General features: G+C 40.3%; 1 protein-coding gene across 4 annotated transcripts in view; it reads right to left on the bottom strand.

Moving 5' to 3' along the window:
- lsamp (limbic system associated membrane protein) overlaps window positions 1–22,603 on the bottom strand; it is a 754,238-nt gene that overhangs the window by 79,358 nt on the left and 652,277 nt on the right. For all 4 annotated transcript variants that reach the window (XM_078167295.1, XM_078167294.1, XM_033630981.2 and 1 more), the window contains 2 exons: window positions 19,768–19,912; window positions 15,067–15,154 (listed from right to left, as the gene is read on the bottom strand). In XM_078167295.1, coding sequence (XP_078023421.1) covers window positions 15,067–15,154; window positions 19,768–19,912 — 233 coding nt within the window. The remainder of the gene's footprint in view (window positions 1–15,066; window positions 15,155–19,767; window positions 19,913–22,603) is intronic.

The raw sequence follows: 22,603 nt of genomic DNA, 5'->3' as shown, positions 1-22,603 counted from the left end.
TGTTTCAAAAAGGTTGAGAGAGGTGTAACAAAAGACTATTCTGAAGTGCTGAAAAAATCCCTGTTTAGAACTTTCTACAGGTAAACAGGTGATCATTACTGAAAGCCACAGTTGCAGGGCACTCAATAGCTCAGAGAGAACAGGCATCCAAGGCTATGTCCTTGCCACAGTGGCCGTGGGTTCAATGGCCCACGGTCCATTTGCTGCATGTCATCCCATCTCTCTCTCAGACCTTAAGTGTCCTATCAAATAATGGCGAAAAAGCCAAAAAAATAATCTTTGATAGCTTCAATTGTTCACAAGCAAAAATGGTAAACAATTTCACTTTCAAAACTTCAGCAGTTAGTGTCCTCAGTTTCCTAATGCTTACTTTGTGCGATTAAAACATACAAGAAAATAAAGCATGATGTAACACAGTGGTACACATGATCCTCCCGGCAACAGCCTTGTACATGGGGCATCTGCTCTATCCACCAAGCCACCGACGCCCCGTGGGCCTAGTTTTTGCGGTGTGTCACGCACCCTCAGCACTTTGGCGTTGGCGTCAGTGGCTTTTCAGACGATTGAGCATGTTGAATCGGCGGCAGAGCTTGTCGGTGAGAGAGATCACTCCGATTGGCTGTTCAGGTTTTATTTCCTCACCCCTATAGTGAGTGAATCTGCCTGTAGTGAAACCGGGGCTAACCGGTGCTTCCTCCTCAGGCCCCACTTCACTCAGCTGCCCGACAGATCCGCTGCGTCTTCCCACTTTAACCTCAATAACAAACCAGAGCTAGCTGGAATTGGCTAGCGGAGCTTTAGCCGCAGCATGACCAGAGGGAAGCACAGCCAGTTAGCAGAGATGGGACCAAGTCACACATGTGCAAGTCTCAAGTAAGTCTCAAGTCTTAACCTTCAAGTCTCAAGTAAGTCCCAAGTCATTTTTTCTTGGGCAAGTCAAGTCAGGTCACAGGTTATGTCAAGTCAAGACAAGTCAAGTCCTGTAATAGGTCAAGTCAAGTCCAAGTCAAGTCACCTTATTATTGTAATTTTACCTGCAGAATCTGATCTTAAAAGACAAGATATAAGTAACCGTCAGTAAACACCATTGGCCAATGTGTCCAACCTGTTTAAAAAATATGACAATAATTTGGATTTGCATTGTAATTACTGACACTGAGTAAAATACATCATGGAATCAAACAAAACAGAAATAACTTCATAAAATTATTTATTGATGGCTTTCAATCTAAACAAGATCACTTCTGCCTCACTTCTGCTAACAGTGTTTGAAATATTTTAGTTGCCAAGAAAAAAAAAGGCAAACATATAAAAATCTGAATACTTCATTTAGTCCATCTCAAACCAACCTGATCTCACAGAAATACGTGAAATGACCACGACCTCTTAACACCGCATTCCGTGGTGGCAGCACATAATGGGTTGAAATTACATGCTGCCACCACGAAAACAATGCCAATGTAAAGTCAATTAGGGTCCTCTCCCGTGGTGGACACACGGATTCCCTGATTCAATCACGTCACGTCAACCTCGTTTTCCTCAATGATATCTTTAACATTTCTGTAGCCTATACACACAAAACGCGGAAGTGTTCTTGATATTAAAACAGCAAATATATTCCTCTGTTATAATTTCCCACTAATAATAATAATGACAATAACGTGATAGTTCGGCTGTTCTAGATATTTGTCATAGCCTATTCAAATATTCAATCCCAAAAACGCCGTTTCTAGAGAACTTGCTAAAATATCTGAAATGAACCATCATGCCTACTTTTTCTTAACATATTTCATCTAGGTGCAGTGTCATTACTAGTTCAGCTTTACTAGACATTTGATATACTCGGTAGATTTATCTTTTTACGTCCCTGTTTTACAACAAGCCGCAAAAAACCTACCGTCCCAAAAACGCCGTTTTTAGAGTACTATCTAAAATAACTACGATTAGCCAATATCCTTGCTTTTTTTCTTAACATAGTCCATCTAGGTGCAGTGTAATAACTACTTCAGCTTTACTAGATATTAGATTTATTCAGTAGATCTAGCTTTTTACAACCCTATTTTACATGCCGCAAACGAACCTACTGTCCCAAAAACGCCGTTTCTTGTGTATTAGCTAACATATCGAAAATTAGCGGACAACTTTACTTTTTCTTAACATAGTCCATCTAGGTGCAGTGTAATAACTACTTCGGCTTTACTAGATATTAGATTTATTCAGTAGATCTATCTTTTTACAACCCTATTTTACATGCCGCAAACGAACCTACTGTCCCAAAAACGCCGTTTCTAGTGTATTTGCTAAAATATTGAAAATTAGCCGACATCTTTACTTTTTCTTACCATAGTTCATCTAGGTGGAGTGTAATAACTTGTTCGGCTTTACTTGATATTAGATATATTCAGTAGATATATCTTTTTACAACCCTATTTAGAGCCCTACTTTGCAAATCAGAAGAACTACAACTATGTTGCTGATATGTATCAAACTGCATGGCGCGGTCCCAGGGAATTGTAGTTTTTTAAAATACTGAATTGAGAGTACACTGTGGACTTTAAGGGGATGGTAAACACATTTTCTGAAATCAAATTTTAAATATCTAATTTCTAAATGGGTGAAAATTAATTTTATCCATATTTTATCCATATCTGACAGCACCCACAGTTGTTGACTACACTAACATGATAGCTGAGGTCAAGAGCTCTCTATAACAGTTGGTCCCATGTCTGTACCCCCTTTCGTTGCTGAGTTATAAGCCCTCAAACATGCACTGAGGTCAAGGTTCAAAGGTCAATGGCTGAAAGCAGGAGCCATGTAGAATCTTCATACTGACATATGTCACTCTCCAGGTTGAGACCTTTCCAATGATGTATTTGGTTTAGCTCTACGACAAAGTTTAGATTTTTTCATTTTTTGGACACAAGCCATGCCAGGTGTAGTTTCAGAGAGCACTTTGAAGGCCCCATGTATAAAATGAGTTTTGTTTGTTTCTTTGCTTGTTTTTTTCTTTTTTACTGTAGATAGTTACTAAAATGAGTCATCCTCAGACAATACAATACTACTAAAAAGTAAAACCAATAATAACAATAATGAAATAAGCAAAAATAATATTAAAATCATATTGAAATGTTAAAATCTATTTACAGAGTGGAATGGTAGCCTAATAGATAACTTAGATAATATTTATTATTGTTTAGACACTTTATTATTGCTTAGATACTATTTAGCCTATTATTGTATTTACTTTTAGCATGTTCTACTTTTGAGTAATTTCCAAGAAGTTATGATAAAAAAAATAAAAAATTACAGACTATAGGAGACAACGTCGTCAGTGTCTCACGTCAATTAATTAACACTATTTGTCGGCTTTTTATAATACCTTTTTTTTTTTTTTTTTTGCTGCTGTCTCCAGTTGACAGTGGTGATTTGCTAAATACATTCTACAATAATAATTAGATTAACATTTGGTCAATAATATTGTTGGCTATATTACGCATTTTAATTAAAAAAAACGGAAGAATAAAAGAAATAAACACAAAAACACACACTAACCAAGGCAGAGACCAAAATCCCCATTTAGCTCATTTAACCCTGTGTTGCTCATTCATAAAACGTACAGCCGGTCTTGTGATGAACCGGTCGGAATGTTCGCTCACGTTTTCTGGGGTTAATGTTAGCAAATAAATTAAAAAAACCAAAATGACGAACAAAGTTTGAAGTTGTCACCTGGCTGTCCGAGATGTTTATGCCGCATGTCTTGCACTGTGCTGTTCGTCTTTTGCTGTAATAATGGTAATTCCGAAAGCCGAAGACGATGACTCTCGGTACGCCTCCCGCTGACATGTTGATGCCTATCTGATATAAGAGGGCCTGTTTCTCCAATAAACACGTAAGGTACGTAGAGAGGGCATGACTGATTGACAGGGTAGCGATCAAATCATGACACCACCATTCTCAGCCTGCGCTCCTACCGGGTAATCGACATTATTTTTTAAATTAATTTATTAATTTTATATTCAAACTGAAAACATGATGTGAATAACACTCAAGTCATTCAAGTCATTCAAGTCATCATGTCTCAAGTCAAGTCTCGAGTCTTTAACTTCAAAGTCAAAGTCAAGTCTCAAGTCTTTTATTTTTTGTCAAGTCAAGTCATAAGTCATCAAAACAGCGACTCGAGTCGACTCGAGTCCAAGTCACAATGACTCAAGTCCCCATCTCTGCCAGTTAGCCTCCGCTAGTCTCTGAACTAACCCCGACTCTCCGTTTGGATCCAACTGGAACACCGAGCCCTGGTTTGTTATTCAGGTTAAAGTGGGAAGAAGCAGCAGGTTTATTTCTGGATGTAATAGTCCGTGGAGGTGCTGCGGTGCTCGGCTGCACAGATAGGAAACCCCTCGGCTGACAGGATGTACCACTCTCTCACTCCACTCTCTCTCATGCAGGCGCAGAACGTACGTGCTACTTGGCTGTCGGATGTAGTCCGTGTAGTGTGTTCAAATGCAACTGACACAGGGCGATGTGAGGCGACGTGAGGCGACGTGAGGCGACGTAGACGACGCAACAGTTGGCTTTCGTCACTGCTAGTTCTTTGATGTCGGTTTGGTGTGTCTGCACCTTAACACATTAGCTTTTGACAACTTCATTAACTAATGACATGTCATGGTGTGTTTATAACCTGTTCTGCTGCCCCCTAGGGGCCACAAAAATATAATGTAGCTTAAAAAAAGTCAGACCTAAGGCTGTAAGGATAAAAACCAATAAACAAGTCAAGTATATGGCTATACAACCATATCTCTGAACTAGATTGTCTTTCAAATTTTTTCAGGTGTTTTTAAGTGACACACCGGGCGACACACCCCTCTTGCTAGTTACTCTCCGGTGATCGCAGTCTTACATGCACCACTTCCTTAACGACATACAATTAAACACAAACAAGACGGTGATGATAATTCTTCAAAGGTTGCCCAGAGTATTGGGTCCCTTTCATCAGCTAAATGGTCGAATTTTAGGAATCATGATGTTGTTTTTGATCAGGTCATGCATTTTGATCATCATGTTAAATCACTGACCCAAACTTGTTTTATTCAGCTATTCTGTTTGGGTCCTCAGTGTTCTTTATTTGCTCTGTTTTATTTTGCTTTTGTTGCTTTGTTTTAATTGTTATATTACCCTTGTTTTTATTGATTGTATGTTTGATTGTTTCATTGTGAAGCACTGTGAGTTTTATTTTTGTGAAAGGTGCTATATCAAATAAATGTATTATTGTCTATCATTTTTTCCTCTGATTTTGGATCATATATCAGATAAACATCCCTTTGAATAAAATAACATCAGTGTTTTGGTGTTGATATATTGCAAATTGCAGCACAGGTGGCATCAAGGCAGCGCATGGCATACACGTTTATGCAGTAAACACTTGAACACTGGACAGAAACTGAATGATATTCAAGACTTCAAGTGCCATGCTCCATGTGCTCCTTGGCTGCTGGAAAGCACTTGACGAGCAATAGCTCAGCCTTCAATGAGAGGCTGCAAATGTCTGCTGGATGGCGAGGAAGAAATTTTGTTGATGTGTTTGCTTTTTTCCTACGGTGAACAGAAGCTTCATTGATCTCCCTTTACATGCTTTTCTCAGACAGGTAAGAAGGGATCATCCAGTAAAAAGAATGTAGTGTGAACTCCATGGCTGGCGGCAATACAAGCAATAATGTGTATGTGGGTGTGATCACGGTGCTGTAGCTGCAGAGCCAGACAGACTGCCGATACCTGGAATTAATGATAGCCATGCTTAATCTGCACTTCCTGCACATGCCTTTCTATCTCCCTTCCTGTTCACAGAACCCCATGCTTAGTGTGAAAAGAATTAACAGAAGTAATCAGCAACAGCACAGATAAGGGGTGGTCCAAGGTATAGAAGTGTGAGGGGCATGCAGGGGCAGAAGAAAAGAGGAAGGGGTCGTTGAGATGGGAAGAGGTGGAGAGGAGCACAGTGGATAGATGGCTTCACAGGCACTGCCGAAAGGTTCTGATTGTCCCATGATAATTGTTAAAAGGTCAGTCCTCCTCCTTGCCCAGACTGTAGAGTAGAAGATGCGTGCACAGCAACACACAGACACACATGTGGGCGCAAGCACACCTGCCCCCCTCCTGCTAGGGTGCTCTTTAGAGTGACACGGCTGCCTTTAGAGAGCTCTGAGGATTAGCTCCTTAAATACCACAGCATTGTGAAATAAGGATGGGAGAAATGAAAGAGAGAAAAGATGGATAAGTATGGAAGAGGACACATTTAAAGATTCCTATCTTTTAGTCGGAAATCCATTGATGCCCGGCTGAGTTAGAGTCAATAATGAGGTTAGGGCTTACACTGTTGAAAACAAGCCTACGAACACCTGTCAGATACAAAATAAAGGTTAAAAGAGCCAAGATGCTGGGGGGGGAGGGGTGGGGGGGGGGGTGATGTGGTTAGAATTTAAAAAAAAGTTTTTTTTAATGACTCTGGGATGAAAAACAACCACAACAAAGCGCCAGGGTATAATTATATTTGTCTGATTTTGTGCCATGGCCAAAACGACACACAAAACCTCCTGTTGTTGCGTTAGTTTTGACAATTCTCCATGCTCCAGAGCAAACGTCTGCAGTATATTAACATGTGGCACTTCTCAATGGACGCAACATATTGAAATAGGGTCACAGAAGCTAGGGAACATCTGCTTACGGGACCATTGTATTCACTTTGTCTGCTACTTTATAGTCACTCTGTTTCTGTGACATTTATGAATGGATAATACCATCTGTCTTGGAGGGAGAGCTGCTCGCTAGGAAGATTTGGGTGATAACCTGTAGATTTAAGAGCTAATCCAGATTGCCTAGCCAGACTGGCTCTGGTCATAAACCCAACAGATATAAGACTTATGATGTTGTATTGAAAAATAAGTAGGAATATACAGTCCAGTGAATACGCCTTGTTGTTTTATCTGTGCTGCACTGCATTCTGAACAATGCTAGGAAGAAAAAAAGGGTTTCAGAGGTGGAGATCGGTTGCATGGCAATTTTTATATTAACAAGGCGACTTAAATCATTTCGTAAAGGTCAGTGCATATGACAGTGCTGACTTTAATTCAATAGTTTCAGATCAATGCTGATTTGAATCAGCTGATCAAGCATCACTCGAGTGAAAAGGAAGTAGAGAAAAAAATAGAAACACAAGGAACCAAGGGAAGCAGCCTACTGCAATTGCAAACCAACAAGAGATCAATACAATTGACAGGCTTCAAGGAACTCGTGGCATCTGGCAAACAACCAACACACACACTTGTATAATTGGCAGCACACACACACACACACACACACACACACACACATGGACACAGATACATTTTATGTATAATCACTAGCAGCAGGTCAGCGCATGTCACGATCCATCCAGCTGTTATGGCTCCTTTAGCCTGGGATGCACAATTCAACAGAATGACTTTCGATTTACTTATTAGCGACTGGGCCAGTGATTCGAGACCCTGCATGCTGAAAGCTGATTCACTCACTGGCTGGCTACTAATATTTTCCTATCTGGTGAAAGAGTCACATAAAGTGAATGCTGACTGTTGAATAAACTAGTGGAAACAGAGTTCAACAAGCTGCAATATTTCTGATTGGGGTCAGCAGTCTGCGGGCAGATTGTCAGTTACAGTAAGGGCTAAACGAAATAAAAGTTCCACTCCTGCGGGATGAGTATTATAAGAGGACCTCATGAGATGAATGAATCACTCCCTAGCCTCGGCATTTTATAAAACACATTTGCATGCACATGAAGAATTGCTGAATTTGCTGAAACACTGCTGCCGTGGGTACAGTTGTACAAAGGAATGATTGGGGTGGGGATTGGGGCTACATTTGGGCTTATATGTCATGGTTTTGTTTTTAAAGCAAGGCCCTCCCCAGTATTACTAATATTTTACTGCACCTCCTCATTAAATTTGATAAAATGCTCCCACACCATAATTTCTTAAAATAATGTATCAGTGAGATCTAAACAACACTATAGAGTCTATAGTAGCGTTTTGAGGCTTTAATTAGGCACAGCGGTGCTTTGAGCTAAATGCTAACATCAGCATGCTAGCATGCTCACAATAACATTGCTAACAAGCTGATGTTAGGCAGGTATAATGTTTTTATCTTACTTCAGTGTATCAGCATGCTAATCTTAAGTGCTTTATCGTAGGCAGCCAGACTTGTTTGACTTCCTGAAGACGTTTTACCTCTCACTCAAGAGGCTTCTTCAGTTCTAAAGGACTGGTGCAGAGTCACAGGCTTTAAACCCTGTGTGGGTGTGAACCCTTACAGAGTTGCTGAGGTCACATGTGAGCTCTGAGTTTCAAAGTCATTAAGGTCATATGTGAGTTGTTGACCCACCCAGCCATCATGGGTGCCATTAGGGTTAGATAGGTCCAGGTGTGAATGAGTGTTAGGCCGTCAGAGACTACCTGCTCAGAGACAGTATTGATGACTAGTCCTGTGAAGCCATCTTCAAACCTATTACGGCTAAAGTCATGGAGATGTACCAGCCAAGTGCAGTTGTACTCCAGTGTGGAGCAGATTCTCTTTCTGGAGACAGACAGGACTGCTTCAACCTCACCATCGAAGGCCAAGCCAAATGTGCTGAGTACATCAAAAGGTTCAGTGTGCCCCTGCGAATGCTGGGTGGCAGGGGCTACATCATTGGCAAAGTGGCCCATTGCTGGACATACAAAACTGCCATTGCCTTGGACTACTTCATCCCCAACGAGCTGCCCTACAACGATTACTTTGGGCCTGACTTCAAGCTGCACATCAGCCTGTCCAATATGACCAACAAGAACACCGAGCAGCCTAAACAGTCAAAGTCCAAAATCGGGATGAGTGGTGACAAGTCATGTCATGCCGTTTTTCGAGGGGAAAAGTTAAAGGATTACTCGCGATCTTATGCGGAGCTGCGAGTGGAGACTTAGATCTTTTATAAAAGGTAAGAGTCTCACTCTTACCACTATTTTTGGCTGAGATATACCACCTAGAAAGTGGGATCATAACTTTCACGTATCATATGGCTTTATTTGGTGATGTTTTATGGTGTTTCTGTGTCATAAACAACATCAGCTATCATAATCACACCTGATTTCAATCATTACAATGTTTGAAGCTGGCTGAATGTTGTTTGATCACTGATAGTACTGTTTTGAAGCGGAGTGAGCGCTCTTGTCATTTGGAGCTCCGCCTGGACCTTTTCATGGAGAAAACACTATAGAATGGTCATACTTTGAGCAATTTTCTTCAAATTTGAAACAAATATTCATTGATAGTGTGCCTACAGCCCCACAGTGTCACTTACCTGCTCAGGTGAATCCACCGACAGTTATTCATCCTGAAAATTTTTTTTTTTTTTTTTTTTTTTGTAAGGTAAAATCTTCAACTTTTTACTGACTTCAGAGACCCACTACTCTGTCTCTGTATCACCTAGACTGTTTCTGACACTTTCACAAGAAAATTCAGGGAGCTTTCTTTCTGGCAAGACCTCATGCATGCATGTAGTCAGAGCGGATGAGATGCTACAGTCATTTTAATTTGGGTATGTCATTTTAGGCGTTTTCGCTACAAAATGGGGGTGGAGTGCAAGAGGGTATGCTGCATGCAACAGTATGTACTTTTTAAGGGTAGCTGCAGTACCTACTAAAGGAAAAGAAGAAGTGATTCGGAACGCACCCACATGGATGATAATATAGGCCTTACTCCTCACACTTTGGTAAAGATCTGATGATGGCTGATGAAGGCTTTAAAGCAGCAGCCATCTCAACAACCCAAATTTCATTGTATGTATCTTTTTTAAACTCTGTTTTTCCTGACAAAGGAATACAGCAATTGTCCTCAGAAACAAGAAAAACAAATTACGTGCAGATTTTGATTCACCAAGGATCATATTTTTTTATCAGAGGATTTTTGTCTTCATCAGAAAACGGTGTATTATCCACCAATCATGGACATGACAGATCTGATTTCCTGTTGTCAGATTTCCTGTTCCATCTGTGATTGCTAGGATATAAACTATGATGTTCAATAACTTTGGACAGTTTACAAGATGTTCTTACTTACGCAATAGTTTCCTACCAGCACAAAGAATCCTCTCTATTCTTACATGATTTGCACTGTTTGATGGCCCTGTCATAATGCGTTGCTTTTTGCTTGCCACTGTGTCACTCTCTTGCTGCTGTCTCACTTTATTTCCCTGCCCGCTGTTCATTACAATGATGTTGGTTGTTTAACCCATAATACTGAGCAATTGCTTGGTCATGCTTGTAAGTAAGGATTTATTTTTTTCAAGTGACTTGCCTGATAGAATAATGTTTAAAAAATGCACACACAAATTGGAAATATCAGTAGAATGATGTCCAGGATTACTACAGATGACTGGATAGCCCCAAGTTACATCAGTCCTATGCAAATGGATTCAAGAAAGATTTTGCTGATTCAGTATGACAATAGTTACAAAGGAAAAGGCTATTAAACTTTTTAAATAAGTCAAATATTTTTCTTTTAGAGTCAGAGAAATATACTCCTGCCATCTGTACTTTAGGAGTGGAACATCATTAATGACAGCCATGCAGTTTATATGGGCTACAGACATGATTTAACACTGTGGATATCAGCATGAAAGCACAGACTGTTCCACTTCACTGGGATTGATGTTAGACGGCGTGTCTACAGAGTATATTTTCTCCAACTTGATCAAATGGTGGAATGTTTTAATATTTAAAAAAAAGAAAAAAAAATTCCATCAATGCAGCACCGTTATAATTTTAATGGGGTGATATTTGGTTTGAGCTCAAAGTTTGAAAGTGTATATTATTCTGCAGTACCTCTCCATAGACTATGGTAAAAGAGAAAAGGAAAGGTTTACTGATTAAAAGAAAAACTTAACAAAAGAAGAGCATTTCCAACTGTGACTACAAATCAAACAATGGTGTGAACTAACTATAACCACAGTTACTACAGCGTAGAAAGAAAGACTGCTCACTGACAGACATATTCAGGTACATGTGCACGCTCATTCTTACTTTTCCAAATGCACAAACACCTCTTGACGAGCAAACAGACTTGGCAAAAATCAAAGTCAGACCTTCAAATCATCACAACACTGGGCTGGGCTTGCCCATCGGCTAAACTTCTATGTCTGTGTTTCATAAAAATCAAATTGGATTGGGGGTGGAAAGCCTGCCATTATATTGGGATTCTTGTCATGTGCAGTGACCCTGCTGCTTGGTACCACTCGTCTGAGCCCTGCGAGTTTGCCACTTTTTTCATCCACCGCAAATTTACTTTGTCTGATCATTTGTTTTCCAATTACGTCCCTGTCCCTGCTAGCAGAAAATTGTCAGCTTTGGTTATGTGAACCCGCTCTTGGGTCTGTAACCAGGGGCAATGTTTGATGCTTGGAACATTTTCATACCCATTAAAAGATGAAGGCAGGGTGAATTATTATCCTGCAGAGTTGATTGGGTTTTGCAGGGTGGGTTTAGGTTGCTGCGTGAGATGGTATAGTAGAGCCACACACAAAGACAAATTCTTATCATCCCTTCGTGAAAGACTTAAACCCACATAAAGGGTAGAATCCTTATTGGATAAAACCAGACCAAAGCAGAAGATAAATAAGTGGTGGATAGTTAATGAAGCAGGGTTTTACTTCCTACTTGTTATTTAATCAGTATTCCGCATTCAGTAGTTTCCTCACATCGATGTTCAATGTTTGACCACCGTTTAAAAGTAAATAAAAACTTCACAGTACTTGCGCACAGTAACACATTCGCAGTAATTGCCAGAAACCTACGCCTTCAGCACTGCACCGCAATTTAGATGAAAGATGCTGAACTGAACCTCAAGGAGAAGATTACACCCACGCAGCGGGGAAATACAACAGATGAGCATAACAATGGCAGCAAAAATTGAATGGGACTTTGAGAAGCAGAGCAGAGGACAAAGTAGCAGGGACAGAAAGAAACAGAATCAATGTTTGGCTATAGCTGTCGCATTAGCTGTGATAAACGAGGCCGTCGACAGAAACTCTGAAAGTCGACGCAGGACATTCCAATGATCAAGCGCTGAATAATCGGACACAATGGATTCTGGGAAGGAGAGGCAATTTGCTGCCATGGATCCAAGAAGAGGAGCATCAATTCACATATTGACCTTTAAAAATGCTATTAATGGATGATATCTTCAATTCATAGCTGGATGGGAAGTTCTCCAGTAGGCTATTGTGTGTGGCGAAATTACACTGTGGTGCATTTCCTCCACTGACAGCCTGTAGTATTTATCTGGGGTCAGGTTTCACATCAGTCAGTCAGAATGTTCAAAATGGAAGGGGCAGTTAAAACAAAACAAACTGTGATTGATCAAACAGTGAACAACGCTGAAATGTATTGAGCTGCAACAACAGTTTTGTCACTGTACATACACAGCGCTCCATGTCTTGCTTGAGTGTGTCTTCTCAGGATAATGGACAGGTGACAGTTGAAGCATTCATCGCTGACAGCAAAGCATATAAAGACATACACTCCTACACACATGCAAACAAACAAACTATAGCCCATTTTTGAGCACTCAGGTATTGCATTCGTGTGTGTCAGGCAGCCTGCGTCTGACAGGTTAAGAGCAATTTCTGTCAACTAACTGTGGCTTTGGAAAACGAGACTACGGAGGCTTGGCGATGGCATTTTGATGGATAATGAACTCTTTCTTTTTTTGTTTTGGCCTTGATGCACAGCTCAATGTTTTTATTGCTCTTATTCTTTCATGGTCCCGAGAGCTTCCCAGCAATTCAGAAACATTTCAGAGGTTTAAAGAAGAACTAAAAGGGCCAAATGTACTGACAGTTTAAAAAGCAGAAGAAAAGAAAACTGTTGCCTGTAGTTTCTGCAACATGGAGACGTGAGATGATCTGAATATAGGTTTTAATGAGGTTGCTTTTGCCAAGATTATTTGTTGGCAATTATTCTCTTCGTTAGAGAGTGTTTAGACAGGATGGAGTAGGGATGGTGAAATGACATGTGACAGGTTAAAGGACATCGTGAGCCACAAAATTCCAGTTATAATACACATTGAGCATAGCTCAGGCAGGATGTGATGTCAAGCTGAGCTCACATCCCAGCTACATTAGCTGATCTCAAACAGCCCAACTGACTTATGGAGCAGCTGATAGATCACATGATTCCTTTCTATGCAACCAACTGGCGAATCTCATTCAGGGTTCCTTATTTAAACTGTTCTAGCCTGCCTACTGTTGCTGCTTGCTCTATAAGCTGCTTTGCAACCTGCCTCCACCCCATCTCCTCCTTTGCATGCTGTGTCTGACTTATCAGCGTCATTTCTGCTTGTCACTGATGCTGCTCTGTTCTGTTCCCGGGGGTCTTTGCTGCTGCTCTTCCATGTAGGCGCATGGAAGGGCAGGAAAGTTTGCTCTCTCTGCCTCAGACTTTTGGCATTTGCACGTTGAAGGGCAGAGAGATGTGTTTTCTTTGACTATAGTGTTCCTGACTGAAATAAGGGCTATGGTTCACTATAGTTAACTTAGCTTAGCATAAAGACTTGAAGACTGGAAACAGGAGAACACAGCCTGATTTGTTTTGATGGTAACAAAATAAGCCTGCAGCAAATCTAAAGTTCACAAATTTACAGAATGAGAATTTACATCATGTTTGTTTAATCTGTAAAAAAACCAAAGTGTGAAAACTTCGAGTTGTGGCTGTGCTAAGCTAAGGTAAGAAGCTGCTGGCTCCTGGTACATATTTACCTTACAGAGCACTCAGGTAAGATAAGGTATATTTACACATATAGTCTAAAAAGTATTAAGTCTAAAAAGAATACAATAAGATAGAAGATAAAGACAATAAACATACTAGACAGAAGAAAAATAAAAAAGATACTCATTTATTTTCACAAAAAATAGCGGTAGAAAACGAATATTTAAAGCTTTCATTTGAAAGAATTCAGTGTGTTGATTTTGTTATCGCTTTCACGTGGATGTTAAATTTCGATTTGCACCCCTAAGCACTGAGTTTAAATCATTCTTCTTTGGCACCTAAAACAATTATTTCTGTTTTATCTTTGCTTTTATCTTTAGACCATAGAGAATTTTGCCACATCTAATCACTGATTTGTCCAGTGCTCCACAGCTGCTTGGTAATACTTTTATTTAAATGTGTATGCCATTCATGTAATTATGGTGAGATAGTTAGTGGAGAGATAAGGACTCATTTCTCAAAATGCTCCTTTAAAAAATAGTCATGGAGTTAGTTGTCTTGGATGACAGTCAGAAGATTTCATCTCAAAGGTGAAAAAGATGCAGAATAACCAAAAGAAAGCTGAAAACTGAACATGACTGTGCACCTTTTTGTCAGCCCTCTCAGGTGCATTTGATGATTTTATAGTATTGCTTTCTCCTGAACAGGAGCTACAACCTTACAACCCAAAGATAAGTTTTGTAAGGCATTTTGCCAAAAAAAGAGAAAAAGTTTTGAGAAAAAAAAAATCCACCCTCTAGGCCTTGAATCAAATCCTGCAGCTCCTTCTCTCTCGCTCTCAACTTTCCTGCTGTCTCCATTCAGGAGAAATAACTTCCCCATTCTTTGAAATGGAAAACTACTGCTGAAGGGTTTTCAAGTGCACTTAAGATTCATTTGAACTGGAACAAGAAATACAGTTGCTGTAGGCGGGCATTTGTGACATATAGCTTTTTTTTCTTTTCCCTTACAATACATATTCATATATTTTCCTTGCAGAAACCTTAGAGGGACACATTTCAACATTTAATAATAGAGTGGTGGTGACGCTGATGTATGCTGCTTGTGTGCTGTTGGACAATGATGCCTCAGACTCTGGAGACATTGGAAATGTAATTTATTATATGCTGTAGCTTCTGTTTAGCATATAATACACTTTATTGACCCAATATTTGAGTTTATATCTTTACAGCTGTTGTGAATTGGTGATGCAATACTTGTTTACTTTTGCTGTGGGTGTTTATGTATGGTTGCCACTTACCTTGTACAATGAGGTAGACCTGTGAGGTCTTGGGCTGCTGCTTAGTCTGTATGGAGCAGGTGTACGACCCCTCGTCATACACATCCACCTACACAATAAAACAGAATACTGTTATTTCATCAGTTTGAATATATCTCATTACAATAATACTGGCAGTGCATGTCTTCATTTATTTTACTTTGTTACCTTTTCAGAGATATCAGGCTCTATTTTAAACAATATATAGCATGTGGTCAAAAGTGCAAGTGCATTTCAGCTGCTTTGCTAGTTAAACTTAAGGTCTTTGCACACTGAGTCAGTTTTTTTCGTCCAAAATTGTCGCACATCTAAAAATAAATATGACCTCACGTTGTGTCAATCACGTTTGGCCTAAACCTTCATCCGTCATTAAAATTTTCAGAACAAGCTAGATGTCGTGCGATTTGGCATACGAGAGTTTCTTTGATCTACAATCAGTGAAGAAACATCCGCAACAAGACAGAGGAACGGGGCACACAGAATCATTTCATAACTCATAGATAGCTCACGTTCAGCAGGTTAGATAGTAATATTTGGGTGGATGATGATAAAGAGGAGGAGGATGTGGACCGCACACAGAATGTGCTCCTTTTGCAGCTGCAGTGCCAAATGAAAGGCAGGGAGGGAGTGGTAACAGCCAGATAGGTAATTCCAGAGGCAAAGGAGGAAATGTGTCATCATTTTGTCAAGTATAGCCAATTTTCACAATGAATAGAACAATGAAACACAATGGAATCAGTGTGCAAGATTTCTGTGCCTAACAATTTTTTTTTGGATGACGGAATAAGTCTTAAAAAAAAAAAACGACTCAGTGTGCAAAGGTCTTTGATCTGGGCACAAAGTAAGGCACAAGGGGTTGTATTTACCCCCTTAATTAATCATAGGTGTGTTTTGGGCATAACATGTATTCAAGTGTCAACTCTCTTTCCCTTTAAAAGCCAGAAGTCCTGCACCTGACCCGCTGCTATTTACATGGCAGATTCGGCAAATTGGAGAAGCAAGCAGTTTTCTGCAGAGACTAATATAGTAAGAGCAGTGATGTCACTGCAGCAAATATCGTGGACATTTACGCAGGAAAACTGTAAACTTGAAAAAGGAAACAGAACTTAAGGTTAAACTGCTCCTGGTCCATAAATGCGCACAGCTTCTGTCCCAAAGGTAAGTTGGACAGCAGCTCTGCTCTGCTCTCTGCTATGTTCATATTTCAGAGAATGTATTAACAGTTGCCCCATTGATTATGTATTATCACACACACCTGGAACGTATCCACATGTCCATCCACTGTGTGTGTAACAAGCACAGTGTACGTGTGTTATGAACCCACCTATGTAGCTGCATCTAATTATCTGAACATTGCATCCTTTAAATAGCAAGAAAATACTGCGCTTTTGACGTTAGACCAGGTTTTTGTTAGTCAAGGGCACAATGGCTTTCTGCTGCCTCAAAGTAGCAATATGCCAACAATGCTACTGACCGCACCTCATTTGAAGACCTTCACACACATGGGCATACAGATGGGCACAAGTGCATTTACTACCAACACAGCGTGGGTGCTGGCCGAGAAAATGACAACTGCATTGGTCTGAAACTAGCAATGAGAGTTGCACTCTATGCACAGCTTTGAGACAGGTGTAAGATATGATAATGATAATAACAATAATCATAATTTTTATTTCTATAGCGCTTTTCTAAACCAGAGTTACAAAGAGCTTCACAGTGCAATGTCATACAATAGCAGAATACAAAGAAGTAAAAGAACATTATATACAGAAAATGCAATGTAAGAATATACAGTACAGGCCAAAAGTTTGGACACACCTTCTCATTCAATGCATTTTCTTTATTTTCATGACTATTTACATTGTAGATTCTCACTGAAGGCATCAAAACTATGAATGAACACATGTGGAGTTATGTACTTAACAAAAAAAGGTGAAATAACTGAAAACATGTTTTATATTCTAGTTTCTTCAAAATAGCCACCCTTTGCTCTGATTACTGCTTTGCACACTCTTGGCATTCTCTCGATGAGCTTCAAGAGGTAGTCACCTGAAATGGTTTCCACTTCACAGGTGTGCCTTATCAGGGTTAATTAGTGGAATTTCTTGCTTTATCAATGGGGTTGGGACCATCAGTTGTGTTGTGCAGAAGTCAGGTTAATACACAGCCGACAGCCCTATTGGACAACTGTTAAAATTCATATTATGGCAAGAACCAATCAGCTAACTAAAGAAAAACGAGTGGCCATCATTACTTTAAGAAATGAAGGTCAGTCAGTCCGGAAAATTGCAAAAACTTTAAATGTGTCCCCAAGTGGAGTCGCAAAAACCATCAAGCGCTACAACGAAACTGGCACACATGAGGACCGACCCAGGAAAGGAAGACCAAGAGTCACCTCTGCTTCTGAGGATAAGTTCATCCGAGTCACCAGCCTCAGAAATCGCAAGTTAACAGCAGCTCAGATCAGAGACCAGATGAATGCCACACAGAGTTCTAGCAGCAGACCCATCTCCAGAACAACTGTTAAGAGGAGACTGCGCGAATCAGGCCTTCATGGTCAAATAGCTGCTAGGAAACCACTGCTAAGGAGAGGCAACAAGCAGAAGAGTTTTGTTTGGGCCAAGAAACACAAGGAATGGACATTAGACCAGTGGAAATCTGTGCTTTGGTCTGATGAGTTCAAATTTGAGATCTTTGGTTCCAACCGCCGTGTCTTTGTGAGACGCAGAAAAGGTGAACGGATGGATTCCACATGCCTGGTTCCCACTGTGAAGCATGGAGGAGGAGGTGTGATGGTGTGGGGGTGTTTTGCTGGTGACACTGTTGGGGATTTATTCAAAATTGAAGGCACACTGAACCAGCATGGCTACCACAGCATCCTGCAGCGACATGCCATCCCATCCGGTTTGCCTTTAGTTGGACGATCATTTATTTTTCGACAGGACAATGACCCCAAACACACCTCCAGGCTGTGTAAGGGCTATTTGACCAAGAAGGAGAGTGATGGAGTGCTGCGGCAGATGACCTGGCCTCCACAGTCACCGGACCTGAACCCAATTGAAATGGTTTGGGGTGAGCTGGACCGCAGAGTGAAGGCAAAGGGGCCAACAAGTGCTAAACACCTCTGGGAACTCCTTCAAGACTGTTGGAAAACCATTTCAGGTGACTACCTCTTGAAGCTCATGGAGAGAATGCCAAGAGTGTGCAAAGCAGTAATCAGAGCAAAGGGTGGCTATTTTGAAGAAACTAGAATATAAAACATGTTTTCAGTTATTTCACCTTTTTTTGTTAAGTACATAACTTCACATGTGTTCATTCATAGTTTTGATGCCTTCAGTGAGAATCTACAATGTAAATAGTCATGAAAATAAAGAAAACGCATTGAATGAGAAGGTGTGTCCAAACTTTTGGCCTGTACTGTACATATACGTGTAGCTAAAATACGTACATGCACACATATAAAACTATACAATGTTATACAGATCCGAGTATGTACAGGTGGGTTTTTACGGCCCATAGTGCTTTATCATTTTCATTTCAATTACACTATATTATACATACTTGTCTAAATTACCATATAAATAGTTATTATTACAGCTACTGTTTAGTGGAATGGGCTAATCTTTTTTAATTGATTTAAGATCAATACTTAGACTAAGTTTTACTACTTGTAAATTAATTTGACTTTAAGTTTCTTTTTATTTTTCGACAGTGTCCGAATTTATGAACACAAATTCTGATTTGAAGTTTTCTGAGTTTAAATTAAAAGCTGAATGAATGTTATGCTGAAAGGTCACTCATCACATTAAATTAAGTTTCTAAGGAAACATGATCAGCATATTAGCAGACCTCCCAGCATGCAATGTAGTATATATGATGAGAACATACTGTTTTGATAATAAATGATAATAATAATTTAATGAAATGATATAATCTACCTGTACTGAAGGAATAAGTTGACTAACTATGCACACATTTTTCCTTCAGTGGGTCATGCCACCACTTTTGCAAATTTAGTTTCGGATGCTTGATTTATTCTAGGCATGAATACAGGTTGTAAATAATAGCCTGAAATTTGGGTGCATACTCTCATTCCTTTCTTGCCATTAGTTATATGAGAAGATTGATATTGATAACATGATTAGATATATTTGTCCGTTTCATATGAATCCCTCTTTAGCTTTGGACAGAGCCAGGTTAGCTATTTCCCCTTGTTTCTAGTTTTTATGCTAAGATAATCTAGCAGCCCTCCCTCCGGCTTTACATGAGTACACTTGTGTGCTTCCTAACATGTCAAATTATTCTTTTAATATTAGCTAGCAGAGAGTTGTTTTTATGTAAAAACGCCCCTGTCTTCTCATCCTGTCTTCTCATATGCTAATGGTCAGGCAGGTTCACATAAGTGGTAAACTAAAACTTAAGGACAGAGTGAACAAAGTCTGACTGAACCTGCTGCATAATAAAATGCATAAATGAATGAATAAATATTTAAACAACACAACTCTGGCTGTTCAAAAGTCAAAGTGTGCAGTTTATTAAGGTCATATTTCATGACTTGAATAGGATCCTTGAAAAAACAACAACTAAAAAATCTGTTTTTCTCTCATCTCGAGATGCAACTGTCAATCACACTGAGCTCATAATGAATGTAACAGTCCATTCCAGTTTCTAGGTCAGTTTTACCTTTTGTATGCGCAGGCTGTACTCCAGCTGTCCTTTAGTGACCAGATCTACTCTAGGGTCCAGGGACCACTTGTCCTGGCCAGCAAAGATGATGTTGGATCGATTGAGCCAAGCCACCTTGGACACTTTGTCATCCACATAACACCTGCGGGCACAACAAGAACGAGCGAGGTGAGGAGAAGGAAACAGAAATGGAAGGCTGCGTTTCTCATAAGGGGATGTGGTGCGAGAGGGTGTGAAAAGAAAAGGGCAGGTAATATCTTTCATTTCATAAGCTGTAATCTTATTAGGAGAAAGGATATGTGGAGCTTTGCAGATAGGAAAGAAACAAATAACAGCAATTATCGGATCCCACGGAGTAGGTGGGCTGTAACTCAGAGGCGTTTTAAGTAGGGGTTTAAAGGCATAATAATTTCTTGAAACAAGTGGCCAAGCTGGGGATACTGCAACACAGTTCAGCTGTGTTGTGTTTGATGCTGCTGACCAGCAAGGGACAACTCAGCACTCCACTTATCCTGAGGTCTTGAATGAAAAGCTTAAGTTGTGGAGCATTTCTTTCTCTTTCCTATCCTCAATTCATCCCCCACACACTCTCTTCCTCCCACTCACTGTCTCTTTTTACCCCTGTCTCTCCACCTTCTTTGAATCTACCTCCCTTCCTCTCTCTGATAAATACATCTCCTTTAACAGTGAGCCTATTCCTGTGGATGAGAAAGGACACCGGTATCCTCTTGTTTACTGCTTGTTGCACGCTGTCAGAACATTACGCCAAGTAAGCTCGAGCTAAAGCTTGAGCTAAGACATCTCGCACGGGAGGGATGGGAGCCGACCGTCTGCCTAATGAATAAATGTAAATGTGAGAGGACGTCGGAATCAATGAGAATGGATATCAGCCGTAATGCAAGCCGACAGCGGATGCGCCTCACATGCAAATTCCGGCGATTCCCCGAGCCTTGGCTGTGCAAACTGCTTTGGAGTGTGTTGGGCTACAAGAGAGTAGATTAGCGAGGCAGTGGAGTGAGGCTGTCTTTGGCAGGTGACCCCGGGTGATGCACAAAAGTGGTGGTGCAGTCACCCCCAGCCTGTTACCCAGTGGGAGCTGGATGTCAGATTTGTTGAAGGCTTGTACTCACAGCTTGAATCCTTGTTGATGTTCCTTCCCTTTGTGTGGAACCAAGATAACTCACTGTATTTACTGACTCACTCTGACATCTACCCTTTACTTTCTTAACTCTGAAGAGAACAGGTTTATCACATTTTGTTTCGACTATATTTGGGGCTCTAATTAATCGACTTTGTAGTCGAATGCAACTAATTAAGACACATTTGTTATCACGGAGAGCTACATGAACGACTGAAAACTAAAAGCTACATGAACGACTGAAAACTAAAAGCATGGATTTTTCCTATTTAGAGGAGACATTTGGAAAATGAAGCCTAACTCACATAATTCAAATTCATAAAATGTAGATTGTTTTTATGAGTTTTGAGCTTTAACCTCTGCAAATCATCCATAAACGATAGGCCGCTGCGGTGCCCGATCCGTGCAAGTTGTGTGGTCAAACCTGCAGAACTTTATATTCTAGTCAAAACCTTCGAGCTTTTCGAAAATACAAACCTAATTTTGAATTTTACTTCAGAATGCATATAAATATGCACAAAACATTTAAATAATTCACTGTACAGAACTGCGATATACTCTACTGTAGCTTCAGTGTAGTGTTGCATCAGCCAGATGCACATCACCTTATGTACAATACAGTATTTGACACTGTCGTACTGAAAGAGGTCAACAGTACACCAGCTACTGAGATGTGAAGTGCCTGCCTTTGTTCAGCACCTGTCCATTTACCACGCAATTACATAAAATCTACTGTGCAGAAGTGCATATATGCTTGGTACAGTTTATTGAAAGAGCAATCTAATACACAAAATGTAATAACACAGTCTTTATGATTATAAATGTATGATTGGATTGTTTTGTTGTTTTGATGTAAACAGTTTGAGTGTAGAGGTTTTAATGCTGTGATTGACCATTTAAGAGCTATTCTCTGTTTTCTACGCGACAGTGTTCTAAATTAGTACAACGCATAGACACACAGTGACAAGTTGAAGAGATTTTACGTGTTTGCAGTGAAGCAATAAACTGCCCTGGCTGACTGAATGGCTGCATCTTGTTTGTTTTCACTGAGCCTTGCTTCCTCTCTTCCCTTATTACCACTTGTCTCCTACCGTGAAGTAAACGGGAGGAGGTGAAAAAAACAAAAGCAGGAAAGTGAAAGACAGAACGAGGAGACGTGAACAGAATCGTGACACCAGTTTCCTTCGGTTGACTCTTTCAAAAAAAACAACCTTAGATTACACCAAACAGCAGGCTGTTACAAAAGCTGAATCGTGATCTTGTAAAGGACTGTGCAAGACAACTGTCTACAGCACAGACATTTCATAGAGCTTAGGATTAAACTACAGACTTGCAACGAGCATGTTTGACAAATGATACGTCTCAGTGATGTAATAATTTGACGGATCAAAGAGTAAAGCTTAAAATCTACATTCATTCATTTTCCATAACTGTGGAGGAGCTGGAGGCTATCCTAGCGGACAGTGGGCGAGAGGCGGAGTACACCCTGGACAGGTCACCAGACTATCACAGGGCTGACACATAGAGACAGACAATCATTCACACTCACATTCACACCTACGGACAATTTAGAGTCACCGATTAACCTGCATGTCTTTGGACTGTGGGAGGAAGCCGGACTACTGGGAGAGAACCCACTGACACAAGAGAACATGCAAACTCCACACAAAAGGGCTCTCCCAACCTGGAGTTCGA

The sequence above is a fragment of the Epinephelus lanceolatus genome, chromosome 4, assembly GCF_041903045.1.
Source record: "Epinephelus lanceolatus isolate andai-2023 chromosome 4, ASM4190304v1, whole genome shotgun sequence".
Taxonomy (NCBI): Eukaryota; Metazoa; Chordata; class Actinopteri; order Perciformes; family Serranidae; genus Epinephelus; species Epinephelus lanceolatus.
Note: the sequence above shows the minus strand (reverse complement) of the source record. Positions and strands in the feature narration are given on the sequence as shown.